Source organism: Oncorhynchus masou, chromosome 18 (assembly GCF_036934945.1).
Source record: "Oncorhynchus masou masou isolate Uvic2021 chromosome 18, UVic_Omas_1.1, whole genome shotgun sequence".
Taxonomy (NCBI): domain Eukaryota; kingdom Metazoa; phylum Chordata; class Actinopteri; order Salmoniformes; family Salmonidae; genus Oncorhynchus; species Oncorhynchus masou.
This window is the reverse complement of record NC_088229.1, coordinates 7,889,494-7,906,448: the sequence shown is the minus strand read 5'-3', so window position 1 is coordinate 7,906,448 and position 16,955 is coordinate 7,889,494. Positions and strand designations below refer to the sequence as shown.

The following is a 16,955-nucleotide window of genomic DNA, read 5'->3' as shown; positions in this document are numbered from 1 at the left end:
CTTGTCCTCTACTGTCTGGGACCATGGTGAGGTGCAGGTGCAGAAGTTAGCCTGAATGAGCTAAACTGACTGTCTGGGACCGTGGTGGGGTGCAGGTGCAGATGTTAGTTAGCCTGACTGTCTGGGACCGGGGTCAAGTGAAACTAGACTGGGAATGGTGGGTGCATGCAATCTTGGTCACCGTGGTGCATGGTGGGGTGCAGGTCAGATGTTGTCAAATCTATCACCATGGTGGGGTACATAATTATGTTTCCCTAGTGAAAAGTGCATGCAATCTTGGTCATCCAATCCAATCTTGTCAAATCTATCAATTGTTATAATCTATGTTTCCCTTCACGTTGACCTCCTGAACCTTACGTTGACCTCCTGAACCTTACGTTGACCTCCTGAACCTTACGTTGACCTCCTGAACCTTACGTTGACCTCCTGAACCTTACGTTGACCTCCTGAACCTTACGTTGACCTGATCCTGCTGGGTGTCTTTGTCACTGTTTCACCCCAGAATGTTTGATGTGGGCGGCCAGCGGTCGGAGAGGAAGAAGTGGATCCACTGCTTTGAGGGAGTGACCTCCATCATCTTCTGTGTGGCGCTCAGCGACTATGACCTGGTTTTGGCAGAGGACGAAGAGATGGTAAGGAGAGAAGAGGTGGAGAAGGGTGAGGAGGGAGGGTTTGATGGACATAATCTTCTGTGTGGCGCTGCGACTATGACCTGCTGGCAGCGACTAAGGAGAGAAGAGGTGGAGAGGGGTGACCTGATGTGTGGGACATAATCTTCTGTGTGGCGAAGACTATGACCTGGTGGTAAGGATGGTAGAAGAGGTGGAGAGGGGTGAGAGAGAAGGGAGAGCGGAGAGAGAGTGAGGGGTGAGGAGGGGGGGGTGTGATGGATTATCTTCTGTGTGGTGCTCAGCGACTATGACCTGGTGTTGGCAGAGGACGAAGAGGGGTGACGGGGTTCAATTCACGCAGAAGAAGATGGTGAAGGGGGAGGTAGAGGAGGGGAGGAGGATGGGCGGTGTCAGTTCAGTCTCCAGAGGAAGTGTGAGGGAGCTGTCCCTTACTCAAATCTCTCACCTCCTTTTCAAAACGTCTCGGTGCTACCCCGCTCAGGATGCTTAGCATTTTCATTAGTTTATTTAGCATTAGCATTTACGTTACTTACCACCCGGCCCGGGTCCTGTTAATGAACCGGCCTGTCCTCCCCTACAGAACCGTATGCATGAGAGCATGAAGCTATTTGACTCCATCTGCAACAACAAGTGGTTCACAGACACCTCCGTCATCCTGTTCCTCAACAAGAAGGATCTGTTTGAGGAGAAGATCGGCAGGAGTCCACTCACCATCTGTTACCCCGAGTACGCAGGTGAGGATCAGACACGTTGAGTAGTACACACACACACACACACACACACCAAATACATGATGTAAAATATTTGGAAGTGTTGTAGGGGTTCCTGATTTTGAATAGGAGTTTGTGTACTTTTTAAAAGCCAAAGGCATTGTTGTTTTTGTTAGGTATTATGGGGTCATTCCATTAGCAACCTAAATAAAGCATATTTAGATAGCCACTGTTAGCTTTGGCTTGCATTTCTACTACCGATATATAGGTAACTGCCTAAATAAAGGAAACGGCAACATAAAGTGTCTTAATGGGGCGTTTGGTTCATCACAAGCCAGAACAGCTTCAACGCACCTTGGCATGGATTCTACAAGCGTCTGGAACTCTATTGGAGGGGCGGCAGTGTAACCTAGTGGTTAGAGCATTGGACTAGTAACCGAAAGGTTGCAAGTTCAAATCCCCGAGCTGACAAGGTACAAAATCTGTCGTTCTGCCCCTGAACAGGCAGTTAACCCACTGTTCCTAGGCCGTCATTGAAAATAAGAATTTGTTCTTAACTGACTTGCCTAGTAAAATAAAGGTAAAATAAAAAAAATAAAAAATGTGACACTCATTCTCCACAATAAATTCAATAATTTGGAGTTTTGTTGATGGTGGTGGAAAACGCCGTCTCAGGCACCACTCTCCCCTAAGTGTTCAATCTGGTTGAGATCTGGTGACTGAGAGACAGCCACGGCATATGGTTTACATCGTTTTCATGCTCATCAAACCATTCAGTGATCACTCGTGCCCTGTAGATGGGGGCATTGTCATCCTATGGGGGCATAGCCATATTAGCAAAAATAATGGCCCTAAGCATGATGGGATGTTAATTACTTCATTAACTCAGGAACCACATCTGTGTGGAAGCACCTGCTTTCAAAATATACTGAACAAAAATATAAGCGCAACATGTAAAGTGTTGGTTTCATGATTTGAAATAAAATCTACCAGAAATGTTCCATACTAGAGGTCGACTAATTAGGGCCGATTTAGGGGCCTCCCGGGTGGCGCAGTGGCTAAGGGCGCTGTACTGCAGCACCCTGGGTTCGCGCCCAGGCCCTGGCACAATTGGCCTAGCGTCGTCCGGGTTAGGGAGGGCTTGGCAGGTAGGGATGTCAGTGTCTCATCGCGCACCAGTGACTCCTGTGGCGGGCCAGGTGCACGGTGTTTCCTCCGACACATTGGTGCGGCTGGCTTCCGGGTTGGATGGCGCTGTGTTAAGAAGGGGACTTGGTTCGGTTGTGTATTGGAGGACGCATGACTTTCAACCTTCGTCTCTCCCAAGCCCGTACAAGAGTTGTAGCGATGAGACAAGATAGTAGCTACTAAACAATTGGATACCACAAAATGGGGGAGAAAAGTGGTAAAAAAATAAAAAAAATAACTTGAAATCGGGCCTGATTTATTATTTTCGGTAATCGGCATTTTTGGACACCGATTGCATTGCATTCCACGAGGAGACTGCGTGGCTGACAAGCTGTTACACGAGTGCAGCAAGGAGCCACGGTAAGTTGCTAGCATTACATTTATCTTATAAAAAACAATCAATCTTTACATAATCACTAGTTAACTACACATGGTTAATGATATTAATAGTTTTGTTTGTCCTGCGTTGCAAATAATCAATGCGGAGCCTGTTAAATTATCATCGAATCACAGCCTAGTTCGACAAACGGGTGATGATTTAACAAGCACATTCACGAAAAAAGCACGGTCTTAGCACCAATGAACATCAATGCCTTTCTTAAAATCAATACATAAGCTAAAATAAATTCATGTTTGCAGGTAATACTAACTAGGGAAATTGTGTCACTTCTCTTGTGTTCAGTGCAAGCAGAGTTAGGGTATATGCAGCAGTTTGGTCCGCCTGGCTCGTTGCGAACTGTTGGCTGTTGGTATTAAACTCTGTATTGGTCTGTCTGGTTAGTATTAGAGGTAATAAACTCTGTGTCTGTGTCTCTGTGTTTGAAACTGCAATTTTTCTGTCAGCACCATGACAAATGTGTAGAATTGCAGGAAAATAACTATAAAAGTGCCAAATGTTCTCGCTGCCCCGTGGACAAATGTGTAGAATTGCAGCCAAGAGGGTAGCCTCTAAAACTGTGCAATTGCTGAAAAAAAAATCCTGTCTGTATGGTATGTTTGTCTGGTTAGTATTAGAGGTATTAAGCTCTGTAGCCATCTCTCTCTGTCTGTATGGTTAGGTTAGTATTAGATTAGAGTATTAAGCTCTGTAGCCATCTCTCTCTGTCTGGTTAGTATTAGGTATTAAGCTCTGTTTGTCTGTATGGTTAGTATTAGAGGTATTAAGCTCCATCTCTCTCTGTCTGTATGCCATCTCTCTCTGTCTGTATGGTTATATTAGTTTAAGTCTGGCCATCTAGTATGGTATGAGTTTAAGCTCTGTAGCCATCTCTCTCTGTCTTAGAGGTATTAAGCTCTGTCTGTATGCCATCTCTATCTGTCTGTATGGTTATATTAGTTTGTCTGGTTATGGTTAGTATTAGAGGTATTAAGCTCTGTAGCCATCTCTCTCTGTCTGTATGGTTATATTAGAGGTATTAAGTCTGTAGCCATCTGTCTGTATGGTTAGTATTAGAAGTATTAAGCTCTGTAGCCATCTCTCTCTGTCTGTATGGTTAGTATTAGAAGTATTAAGCTCTGTAGCCATCTCTCTCTGTCTGTATGGTTAGTATTAGCAGCCTGGTCTCAGACTACAAGTAACATACTAAACGGACAACTTTAGCATTATAACTAATTATAACTAACAACTTTTCAACTACTTAATGCTTTTTTGGCTGCAGAAACTAAAATTTGGCTGTTTTAAAAGCTAATTTACTGCAATTCTACACATTTGTCCACGGGGCAGCGAGAACATTTGGCAGTTTTATAGCTATTTTCCTGCAATGCTACACATTTGTCATGGTGCTGACAGAAAAATTGCAGTTTCAAACACAGAGACACAGACACAGAGTTTATTACCTCTAATACTAACCAGACAGACCAATACAGAGTTTAATACCTCTAATACTAACCAGACAGACCAATACAGAGTTTAATGCTTCTAATACTTGACTGACTGTCTGACTGACTGACTGATTGACTGACTGGAGTTTAATGCCTCTAATACTAACCAGACAGACCAATACAGAGTTTAATACCTCTAATACTAACCAGATATGGATATAACCCTTAGTCTCTGAATAATTTAATCCAACTCTATTAGATCACTTCAGAATAGGTGTTTTAAATATGTATGTATCCCTCCTTTCTGAGGCTTGTCAGTTTGGATAAGCCAGACCTCTCTCTTAGTCCTGATCCACTCTGACGAGTCGTCCTGTTTATAGGATTTAAGGAGACAAAGGAATGCGCTGTAGAATAGAGTAGGTTGATTAGTTCGGGAGTTGTACTGAATGAGGTCTCTCCTCGGTATTAGTTGAAGAGTAGTAAACGTTTAGAATATATGTATAATGCACAGAATTGGTAACTATTGGCATGTCTTTGTTTTTTTTGTTTTTTATGTTGATTTAGGGGTGGCAGGGTAGCCTAGTGGTTAGAGCGTTGGACTAGTAATCGGAAGGTTGCAAGTTCAAACCCCCGAGCTGACAAGGTACAAATCTGTCGTTCTGCCCCTGAACAGGCAGTTAACCCAATGTTCCCAGGCCATCATTGAAAATAAGAATGTGTTCTTAACTGACTTGCCTGGTTAAATAAAGGTAAAAAAAAAATAAAATTAGAGGTTCATGGTGTCCCATTTCCTCACCAATGCTGCAGTACCCATGGTGCCAGTACATATGAGAGGGTAGCCTACATCCAGTGCACTGCAGTGCCCATAATGCACTATTATTATTACAGGTGCCAGTGCATATGAGAGGGTAGCCTACATCCAGTGGAGTACATTACCCATAATGCTCTTGTTCTGATATCTGTCTCCTCACCAACCCAAGTACCAGTACATATGAGGAGCTGCAGCCTTTATCTAGTGTACTACAGTACCCATAATGCATTATTGTTGTTATTATTATTATTACAGGTGCCAGTACATATGAGGCATCAGCCTATATCTAGTGTACTACACTACCCATAATGCATTATTATTATTACAGGTGCCAGTACATATGAGGCATCAGCCTATATCTAGTGTACTACACTACCCATAATGCATTATTATTATTACAGGTGCCAGTACATATGAGGCATCAGCCTATATCTAGTGTACATACCCATAATGCATTATTATTACAGGTGCCAGTACATATGAGGAGGCAGCAGCCTATATCCAGTGTCAGTTTGAGGATCTCAACAGGAGGAAGGGCACTAAAGAGATCTACACTCACTTCACATGCGCCACCGACACCAAGAACGTCCAGTTCGTGTTTGACGCCGTCACAGATGTCATCATCAAGATCAACCTCAAGGAGTGTGGACTCTACTGAGGTGACAGGGATCTTCAAGTCAGTGACCTTTTGATCTTTGTCGTTACTGAATCCCTGTAAAAAAATATCCTAGACCTGGTATTAAAGGTTGAACCTAGACCTGGTATTCAAATAAAATAAAATCGGTGCAGGTCCAACTAGACCTGGTGCGTTGCCCTGGTGTTGGTTGAAGGTGCAGGTCCTAGACCTGGTGTTGGTTGAAGGTGCAGGTCCTAGACCTGGTATTGGTTGAAGGTGCAGGTCCTAGACCTGGTGTTGGTTGAAGGTGCAGGTCCTAGACCTGGACCTGTTGGTTGAAGGTGCAGGTCCTAGACCTGGTGTTGGTTGAAGGTGCAGGTCCTAGACCTGGTGTTGGTTGAAGGTGCAGGTCCTAGACCTGGTGTTGGTTGAAGGTGCAGGTCCTAGACCTGGTATTGGTTGAAGGTGCAGGTCCTAGACCTGGTATTGGTTGAAGGTGCAGGTCCTAGACCTGGTATTGGTTGAAGGTGCAGGTCCTAGACCTGGTATTGGTTGAAGGTGCAGGTCCTAGACCTGGTATTGGTTGAAGGTGCAGGTCCTAGACCTGGTATTGGTTGAAGGTGCAGGTCCTAGACCTGGTGTTGGGTGAAGGTGCAGGTCCTAGACCTGGTGTTGGTTGAAGGTGCAGGTCCTAGACCTGGTGTTGGTTGAAGGTGCAGGTCCTAGACCTGGTATTGGTTGAAGGTGCAGGTCCTAGACCTGGTTGGTTGGTTGAAGACCTGTGCAGGTCCTAGACCTGGTGTTGGTTGAAGGTGCAGGTCCTAGAAGGTGCAGGTCCTAGACCTGGTGTTGGTTGAAGGTTCAGAACCTAGACCTGGTATTGGTTGAAGGTGCAGGTCCTAGACCTGGTATTGGTTGAAGGTGCAGGTCCTAGACCTGGTATTGGTTGAAGGTGCAGGTCCTAGACCTGGTATTGGTTGAAGGTGTACAGATGTCTATTTATAAACCCTCTTAGGCCTCACTCCCCCGATCTGAGATATCTGAGATATCTACCGCAGCCCTCATCCTCCACATACAACACCCGTTCTGTCACATTCTGTTAAAAGTCTCCAAAGCACACACATCCCCGGGTCGCTCCTCTTTTCAGTTTCTTGCAGCTAGAGACTGGAACGAGCTGCAACAAACACTCAGCACTTGACAGTTTTATCACTCTTAATTCAAAGACTCAATCATGGACACTCTTACTGACAGTTGTGGCTGCTTTGTGTAATTGTTGTTGTTGTCTCTACCTTCTTGCCCTTTGTGCTGTTGTCTGTGCCCAATAATGTTTCTACCCTGTTTTGTGCTGTGACTATGTTATGCTGCTACCATGTTGTTGTCATGTTGTGCTGCTAACTTACTGTGATGTTGTCTTAGATATCTCTCTATGTTGTGTTGTCTCTTGCCGTGATGTGTGTTTTGTCCTATATCTTTTATTTCATTTATTTTTATTGTTAATCCCAGCCCCCGTCCCCGCAGGAGGCCTTTTGTTAGGCCGTCATTATAAATAAGAATTTGTTCTTCACTGAGGTTCGAGTTTTATAATGGGGCTTTGGCAGAGTTTTGTAATGGGGCTTTGGCAGAGTTTTGTAATGGGGCTTTGGCAGAGTTTCATAATGGGGTTTGGCAGAGTTTTATAATGGGGCTTTGGCAGAGTTTTGTAATGGGGCTTTGGCAGAGTTTTATAATGGGGCTTTGGCAGAGTTTTGTAATGGGGCTTTGGCAGAGTTTTATAATGGGGCTTTGGCAGAGTTTTTATGCTGTTCCTCTCTCTTCATCCTTTGTAGGTGTCTGGTGAGCCTCATGGGAGGGGATGATGACTTGGGATGTTTGCATTAGATGATCGTAGAAGATTATAGAAAGTAGATCCGGAGACTGAGACTGCTCGTTACCACACTGCATGCAGCACCTGATGAATGCTGCTTTTTGGGATTTGGTTCCTGTTTGTTTTTTTCTCCGAGAGGATTTTCCTCCATGTTCAACACTCTGATGCACACCGAGGAGCAGGACAGAACTGTGGATGAAACCTTCACTAGTGAAACACTCCCTGTGACGTCAATGGCAACTGCCAAGTCCAACTACAGAGCACTTCTGTTTTTAGTTCCAGATCATGTATATGGAGTGAAGTGATAATCCTTGGCTAGTTCCCAAATGACAACCTAATTCCTTATGTAGTGCACTATTTTTGACCATCCCTTCTCTTCATTCCAGTGCTCACATCTATAGATTGACATCTATAGATTGACACACTACTGGTATATATGAAACAAAAAGGACCCAATCATCAAGCTGAATATCTCTCATCGTAATATTTCGCGATTCGTTATGTTTATTTTTTTGCACCAATCTGTTGCATTCGTTCACTGAGTCATATGCCTCATTTCATTTCCCATTTAAAAAAAAACATGTATTTTTATAAGCATGTTATTTGTATAAAGTAGTTGAAATAGTTTCTTTTTCATTGTGGTATTTCTTTAGATTATCAGATAGAAATAAATGCAATCTGTGAGTATGGTTAATGGTCTGAAGTTGGCGTATGGATCAGTAATTCCTGTGATAGATTTGACCTGCACCTACTCTAACTCTTCACAGTGTTAAGATTTTAATCAGACATATTTTCATGAATTAAATAGTCTTGTTGTAGACTTTAACATGAGGTTTCACTTAGGCTACAATCCTTATTTCTGATTCTTAAAAATAAAATAAAAAATGTACAAAATGGACCACTTTGTATTGAACAATATTTTTATATTTAGGACTCTTGTTCACTACCGCACATCATTGTACATTTATTGATTATTGTCAAGTGAGATTAATAACTGTATCACAACACTTTATAAGACAATAATTATTGATTACCTGCATGAAAGAGATTTTTGGAATTCATAGCTTGATATTTTATGGCCTTTTATAATTAATTCTGATATATTTTTTAATTCAGTGATTTTTAAAATCCTGTGAATTTCAGTGAAAGAATGAACTGACCGAGGATTAAGTGTGTAACAAAATGTCTTGTTACAGAGGGGATACGAATATTGACTGACTGGAGTTTAATGCCTCTAATACTTGACTGACTGACTGGAGTTTAATGCCTCTAATACTTGACTGACTGACTGGAGTTTAATGCCTCTAATACTTGACTGACTGGAGTTTAATGCCTCTAATACTTGACTGACTGACTGACTGATTGACTGACTGGAGTTTAATGCCTCTAATACTAACTGACTGACAATGCCCTAATACTTGACTGACTGGAGTTTAATGCCTCTAATACTTGACTTTTTAATGCCTCTAACTGACTGGAGTTTAATGCCTCTAATACTAACCAGATTGACTGACTGGAGTTTAATGCCTCTAATACTTGAGACTGAGTGACAATGTTTACCTCTAATAGAGTTTAATGCCTCTAATACTAACCAGACAGACCAATACAGAGTTTAATACCTCTAATACTAACCAGATATGGATATAACCCTTAGTCTCTGAATAATTTAATCCAACTCTATTAGATCACTTCAGAATTGTTGTTTTAAATATGTACAGTGGGGCAAAAAAGTATTTAGTCAGCCACCAATTGTGCGAGTTCTCCCACTTAAAAAGATGAGAGGCCTGTAGTTTTCGTCATAAGTACACTTCAACTATGACCGACAAAATGAGGAGGAAAAAATCCAGAAAATCATGTTTTAGGATTTTTAATGATTTTATTTGCAAATTATGGTGGAAAATAAGTATTTGGTCAATATCAAAAGTGTATCTCAATACTTTGTTATATACCCTTTGTTGGCAATGACAGAGGTCAAATGTTTTCTGTAAGTCTTCACACACTGTTGCTGGTATTTTGGCCCATTCCTCCAGGCAGATCTCCTCTAGAGCAGTGATGTTTTGGGGCTGTTGCTGGGTAACACGGACTTTCAACTCCCTCCAAAGATTTTCTATGGGGTTGAGATCTGGAGACTGGCTAGGCCACTCCAGGACCTTGAAACGCTTCTTACGAAGCCACTCCTTCGTTGCCCAGGCAGTGTGTTTGGGATCATTGTCATGCTGAAAGACCCAGCCACGTTTCAACTTCAATGCCCTTGCTGATGGAAGAAGGTTTTCACTCAAAATCTCACGATACATGGCCCCATTCATTCTTTCCTTTACACGGATCAGTCGTCCTGGTCCCTTTGCAGAAAAACAGCCCCAAAGCATGATGTTTCCACCCCCATGCGTCACAGTAGGTATGGTGTTCTTTGGATGCAACTCAGCATTCTTTGTCCTCCAAACACGACGAGTTGAGTTTTTACCAAAAAGTTAGATTTTGTTTCATCTGACCATATGACATTCTCCCAATCATCATCTTCTGGGTCATCCAAATGCTCTCTAGCAAACTTCAGATGGGCCTGGACATGTACTGGCTTAAGCAGGGGGACACGTCTGGCACTGCAGGATTTGAGTCCCTGGCGGCGTAGTGTGTTACTGATGGTAGGCTTTGTTACTTTGGTCCCAGCTCTCTGCAGGTCATTCACTAGGTCCCCCGTGTGGTTCTGGGATTTTTGCTCACCGTTCTTGTGATCATTTTGACCCCACGAGGTGAGATCTTGCGTGGAGCCCCAGATCGAGGGAGATTATCAGTGGTCTTGTATGTCTTCCATTTCCTAATAATTGCTCCCACAGTTGATTTCTTCAAACCAATCTGCTTACCTATTGCAGATTCAGTCTTCCCAGCCTGGTGCAGGTCTACAATTTTGTTTCTGGTGTCCTTTGACAGCTCTTTGGTCTTGGCCATAGTGGAGTTTGGAGTATGACTGTTTGAGGTTGTGGACAAGTGTCTTTTATACTGTTTATAGTTCAAACAGGTGCCATTAATACAGGTAACGAGTGGAGGACAAGGGAGCCTCTTAAAGAAGAAGTTACAGGTCTGTGAGAGCCAGAAATCTTGCTTTGTAGGTGACCAAATACTTATTTTCCACCATAATTTGCAAATAAATTCATTAAAAATCCTACAATGTGATTTTCTTGATTTTTTTTTTCTTCTCATTTTGTCTGTCATAGTTGAAGTGTACCTATGAAGAAAATTAAAGATGTCTCATCTTTTAAGTGGGAGAACTTGCACAATTGGTGGCTGACTAAATACTTTTTTGCTCCACTGTATGTATCCCTCCTTTCTGAGGCGTGTTAGTTTGGATAAGCCAGTTTGGACTCTCTTAGTCCTTATCCACTCTGACAAGTCGTCCTGACGTGTACATAATGGAGGGTGGTAGCCTACATCCAGTGTACTACATTACCCATAATGCTCTTGTTCTGATATCTGTCTCCTCACCAACCCAAGTGCCAGAACATAATGAGGAGGCTACATATGCAGCCTATATCTAGTGTACTACAGTACCCATAATGCATTGTTGGTGTTATTATTATTACAGGTTACAGGTGCCAGTACATATGAGGAGGCAGCAGCCTATATCTAGTGTACTACACTACCCATAATGCATTGTTGGTGTTATTATTATTACAGGTGCCAGTACATATGAGGAGGCAGCAGCCTATATCCAGTGTCAGTTTGAGGATCTCAACAGGAGGAAGCGCACTAAAGAGATCTACACCCACTTCACATGCGCCACCGACACCAAGAACGTCCAGTTCGTGTTTGACGCCGTCATCATCAAGATCAACCTAATGGAGTGTAAACTCTGCTGAGGTGACAGGGATCTTCAAGTCAGTGACCTTTGATCTTTGACGTTACTGAATCCCTGTAAAAAAACATATCCTAGACTTGGTATTGGTTGAAGGTTCAGAACCTAGACCTGGTATTCAAATAAAATAAAATCTAACTGTATTTGTCACATGCGCCGAATACAACTGTAGACCTTACCGGGAAATGCGTACTTACAAGCCCTGGTGTTGGTTGAAGGTGCAGGTCCTAGGTGTTGAAGGTGCAGGTCCTAGACCTGGTGTTGGTTTAAGGTGCACCTGGTGTTGGTTGAAGGTGCAGGTCCTAGACCTGGTGTTGGTTGAAGGTTCAGAACCTAGACCTGTATTCAAATAAAATAAAATCTAACTGACACTGGTGTACAACTGTAGACCTTGAAAATGCGTGCCCTGGTGTTGGTTGAAGGTCCTAGACCTGGTGTTGGTTGAAGGTGCAGGTCCTAGACCTGGTGTTGGTTGAAGGTGCAGGTCCTAGACCTGGTGTTGGTTGAAGGTGCAGGTCCTAGACCTGGTGTTGGTTGAAGGTGCAGGTCCTAGACCTGGTGTTGGTTGAAGGTGCAGGTCCTAGACCTGGTGTTGGTTGAAGGTGCAGGTCCTAGACCTGGTGTTGGTTGAAGGTGAAGGTCCTAGACCTGGTGTTGGTGTTGCAGGTCCTAGACCTGGTGTTGGTTGATTATAAACCCTCTTAGGCTTCACTCCCCCCTCTCTGAGATATCTACCGCAGCCCTCATCCTCCACATACAACACCCGTTCTGTCACATTCTGTTAAAAGTCTCCAAAGCGCACACATCCCTGGGTCGCTCCTCTTTTCAGGTTCTTGCAGCTAGAGACTGGAACAAGCTGCAACAAACACTCAACACTTGACAGTTTTATCACTCTTAATTCAAAGACTCAATCATGGACACTCTTACTGACAGTTGTGGCTGCTTTGTGTGATTGTTGTTGTTGTCTCTACCTTCTTGCCCTTTGTGCTGTTGTCTGTGCCCAATAATGTTTGTACCCTGTTTTGTGCTGTGACTATGTTGTGCTGCTACCATGTTGTTGTCATGTTGTGCTGCTAACTTACTGTGATGTTGTCTTAGATATCTCTCTATGTTGTGTTGTCTCTTGCCGTGATGTGTGTTTTGTCCTATATCTTTTATTTAATTTATTTTTATTGTTAATCCCAGCCCCCGTCCCCGCAGGAGGCCTTTTGTTAGGCCGTCATTATAAATAAGAATTTGTTCTTCACTGAGGTTCGAGTTTTGTAATGGGGTTTGGCAGAGTTTTATAATGGGGCTTTGGCAGAGTTTTGTAATGGGGCTTTGGCAGAGTTTTGTAATGGGGCTTTGGCAGAGTTTTATAATGGGGCTTTGGGAGTTTTATAATGGGGTTTTAGAGTTTTATAATGGGGCTTTGGCAGAGTTTTATAATGGGGCTTTGGCAGAGTTTTTTGGGGCTTTGGCAGAGTTTTGTAATGGGGCTTTGGCAGAGTTTTTAATAAGTTTTGTAATGGGGCTTTGGCAGAGTTTTTTGGGGCTTTGGCATTTTGTAATGGGGCTTTGGCAGAGTTTTGTAATGGGGCTTTTTTAATATAATGGGGCTTTGGCAATGGGGCTTTGGCTTTTTTTATAATGGGGCTTTGGCAGAGTTTTTTATAATGGGGCTTTGGCAGAGTTTTTATAATGGGGCTTTGGCAGAGTTTTTATAATGGGGCTTTGGCAGAGCTTTGTAATGGGGCTTTTGTAATGGGGCTTTGGCAGAGTTTTTTGTAATGGGGCTTTGGCAGAGTTTTTTTATAATGGGGCTTTGGCAGAGTTTTTTTATAATGGGGCTTTGGCAGAGTTTTTTTATAATGGGGCTTTGGCAGAGTTTTTTATAATGGGGCTTTGGCAGAGTTTTGTAATGGGGCTTTGGCAGAGTTTTTTTATAATGGGGCTTTGGCAGAGTTTTTTTATAATGGGGCTTTGGCAGAGTTTTTATGCTGTTCCTCTCTCTTCATCCTTTTTAGGTGTCTGGTGAGCCTCAGGGGAGGGGATGATGTCTTGGGATGTTTGCATAAGATGATCATAGAAGATTATAGAAAGTAGAACCAAGACAGAACTGAACTGTGGATGAAACACTCCCTGTGATGTCTATGGGAACTGCCAAGTCCGACTGCAGAGCACTTCTGTTTTTAGTTCCAGATCATGTATATGGAGTGAAGTGATGTTTTTATGACATTTAGTTGGTGATTAACCAACAAATCACACAGATAGAAAAATAATCCTTGGCTAGTTCCCAAATGACAACCTAATTCCTTATGTAGTGCACTATTTCTGACCATCCCTACTCTCCATTCCAGTGCTCACATCTATAGATTGACACACTACTGGTATATACACTGCTCAAAAATACAGGGAACACTAAGATAACACATCCTAGATCTGAATGAATGAAATATTCTTATTAAATACTTTTTTTCTTTACATAGTTGAATGTGCTGACAACAAAATCACACAAATTATCAATGGAAATCAAATGTATCAACCCATGGAGGTCTGGATTTGGAGTCACACTAAAAATTAAAGTGGAACACCACATTACAGGCTGATCCAACTTTGATGTAATGTCCTTAAAACAAGTCAAAATTAGCCTCAGTAGTGTGTGTGGCCTCCACGTAACTGTATGACCTCCCTACAACGCCTGGGCATGCTCCTGATGAGGTGGCGGATGGTCTCCTGAGGGATCTCCTCCCAGACCTGGACTAAAGCATCCGCCAACTCCTGTACAGTGTGGTGCAACGTGGCGTTGGTGGATGGAGCGAGACATGATGTCCCAGATGTGCTCAATTGGATTCAGGTCTGGGGAACGGGCGGGCCAGTCCATAGCATCAATGCATTCCTCTTGCAGGAACTGCTGACACACTCCAGCCACATGAGGTCTTGCATTAGGAGGAACCCAGGGCCAACCGCATCAGCATATGGTCTCACAAGGGGTCTGAGGATCTCATCTCGGTACCTAATGGCAGTCAGGCTACCTCTGGTGAGCACATTAAGGGCTGTGCGGACCCCCAAAGAAATGCCACCTCGCACCATGACTGACCCACCGCCAAACCGGTCATGCTGGAGGATGTTGCAGGCAGCAGAACATTCTCCAGACTCTGTCACGTCTGTCACATGTGCTCAGTGTGAACCTGCTTCCATCTGTGAAGAGCACAGGGCGCCAGTGGCGAATTTGCCAATCTTGGTGTTCTCTGGCAAATGCCAAACGTCCTGCACGTGTTGGGCTGTAAGCACAACCCCCACCTGTGGACGTCGGGCCCTCATACCACCCTCATGGAGTCTGTTTCTGACCGTTTGAGCAGACTGGAGGTCATTTTGCAGGGCTCTGGCAGTGCTCCTCCTGCTCCTCCTTGCACAAAGGCGGAGGTAGCGGTCCTTCTGCTGGGTTGTTGCCCTCCTATGGCCTCCTCTATGTCTCCTGATGTACTGGCCTGTCTCCTGGTAGCGCCTCCATGCTCTGGACACTACGCTGATAGACACAGCAAACCTTCTTGCCACAGCTCGCATTGATGTGCCATCCTGGATGAGCTGCACTCCTGAGCCACTTGTGTGGGTTGTAGACTCTGTCATGCTACCACTCGAGCATTCAAAAGTGACCAAAACATCAGCCAGAAAGCATAGGAACTGAGAAGTGGTCTGTGGTCACCACCTGAACCACTCCATTATTGGGGGTGTCTTGCTAATTGCCTATAATTTCCACCTGTTGTCTATTCCATTTGCACAACAGCATGTGACATTTATTGTCCATCAGTGTTGCTTACATTTACATTTTACATTTACACATGCTTCCTAAGTGGACAGTTTGATTTCACAGAAGTGTGATTGACTTGGAGTTACATTGTGTTGTTTGTGTTCCCTTTCTTTTTTTGAACAGTGTATGAAACAAAAAGGACCCAACCACCAAGCTGAATATCTCTCATCGTAATATTTCGCGATTCGTTATGTTTATTTTTTTCACCAATCTGTTGCATTCGTTCACTGAGTCATATGCCTCATTTCATTTTTCGTAAAAAAAAAATGTATTTTATAGCTTGTTATTTGTATAAAGTAGTTGAAATAGTTTCTTTTTCATTGTGGTATTTCTTTAGATTATCAGATAGAAATAAATGCAATCTGTGAGTATGGTTAATGGTCTGAAGTTGGCGTATGGATCAGTAATTCCTGTGATAGATTTGACCTGCACCTACTCTAACTCTTCACAGTGTTAAGATTTTAATCAGCCATCTTTTCATTAATTAAATAGTCTTGTTGTAGACTTTAACATGAGGTTTCACTTAGGCTACAATCCTTATTTCTGATTCTTAAAAATAAAATAAAAAAGGTTCAAAATGGACCACTTTGTATTGAACAATACGATAAAGTAATCCTTCTCACCCCCCCCCCCCTTAAATGATTTAGATGCACTATTGTAAAGTGGCTGTTCCACTGGATGTCATAAGGTGAATTCACCAATTTGTAAGTCGCTCTGGATAAGAGCGTCTGCTAAATGACGTAAATGTAAATGTAATTTTTATATTTAGGACTCATGTTCACTACCGCACATTATTGCACATTTATTGATCATTGAATATTGATTATTGTCAAGTGAGATTAATAATTGTATCAAAACACTTTATAAGACAATAATTATTGTTATTGATTACTTGCATGAAAGAGATTTTTGGAATTCATAGCTTTGATATTTTATGGCCTTTTTATAATTAATTCTGATATTTGTTTTTTTAATTCAGTGATTCTTTTAAAATCCTGTGAATTTCAGTGAAAGAATGAACTGACCGAGGATCTAGATCAAGTGTGTAACAAAATGTCTTGTTACCGAGGGGGAAGATACGCTCAGACCCCACTTGCATAATGGAGTTTTCCTTGTTCTAATGGCAACTCTGCCTCCGAGGGCAGAAACAAATGTGATTTGGTTAAGTTTAGGCAAGAAGTGAGACACTAAGTATGTAATTCCACGTAATAAAAGGTTATGGGTTGGGTTAAGTTTAAGTGAGAAATAGGATTAGTTTGGAACCAAAAAGAACTCCACTGAGCATTAATTCTGTCCAGAAAACGGTTGCCAAATAGCAATAGTATCTGGGATAGACTGTCACCACTTCCTCACACACTACTATACATTCCAGGGTCATATTCACCATTAGGCCCCCAAACAGAAGAAAAGACACTGAAACAGGGAGGGAATACCTGGAATTGTCCAATAAGACTTTAATAAGAAAGTTTTTGCTACATTTTGAAACGGTGTGCACTAATGAATATGACCCTGGAGACTGATCAGATGTGCTAACTACATTATGTTTCTGGTTCAGTTTGACTTTGTACAGATGATGTTGTTGATCTTTAACACCATTAAATTATGGCACTAAAGCTCTCCGCTCATCTGCATATTTGTCTTTTTGTATTTCGCAATCCAGCCAATGGCAAAGCAGT

At 42.7% G+C, this 16,955-nt stretch overlaps 1 protein-coding gene across 2 annotated transcripts in view; it reads left to right on the top strand.

Moving 5' to 3' along the window:
* The window catches only part of LOC135503894 (guanine nucleotide-binding protein G(i) subunit alpha-3-like), a 59,979-nt gene extending 51,439 nt beyond the window's left edge, over nt 1-8,540 (top strand). The window contains exons 6-9 of one of the 2 annotated variants that reach the window (XM_064922077.1): nt 503-632; nt 1,213-1,366; nt 5,630-5,821; nt 7,605-8,540. In XM_064922077.1, the coding sequence (XP_064778149.1) occupies nt 503-632; nt 1,213-1,366; nt 5,630-5,820 (475 nt within the window). In that variant the 3' untranslated portion in view covers nt 5,821; nt 7,605-8,540. Of the gene's footprint in view, nt 1-502; nt 633-1,212; nt 1,367-5,629; nt 5,839-7,604 lie in introns of both variants that reach the window. The other variant, XM_064922076.1, reaches the window with a different exon arrangement.
* The last annotated feature ends 8,415 nt before the right edge of the window (nt 8,541-16,955 follow it).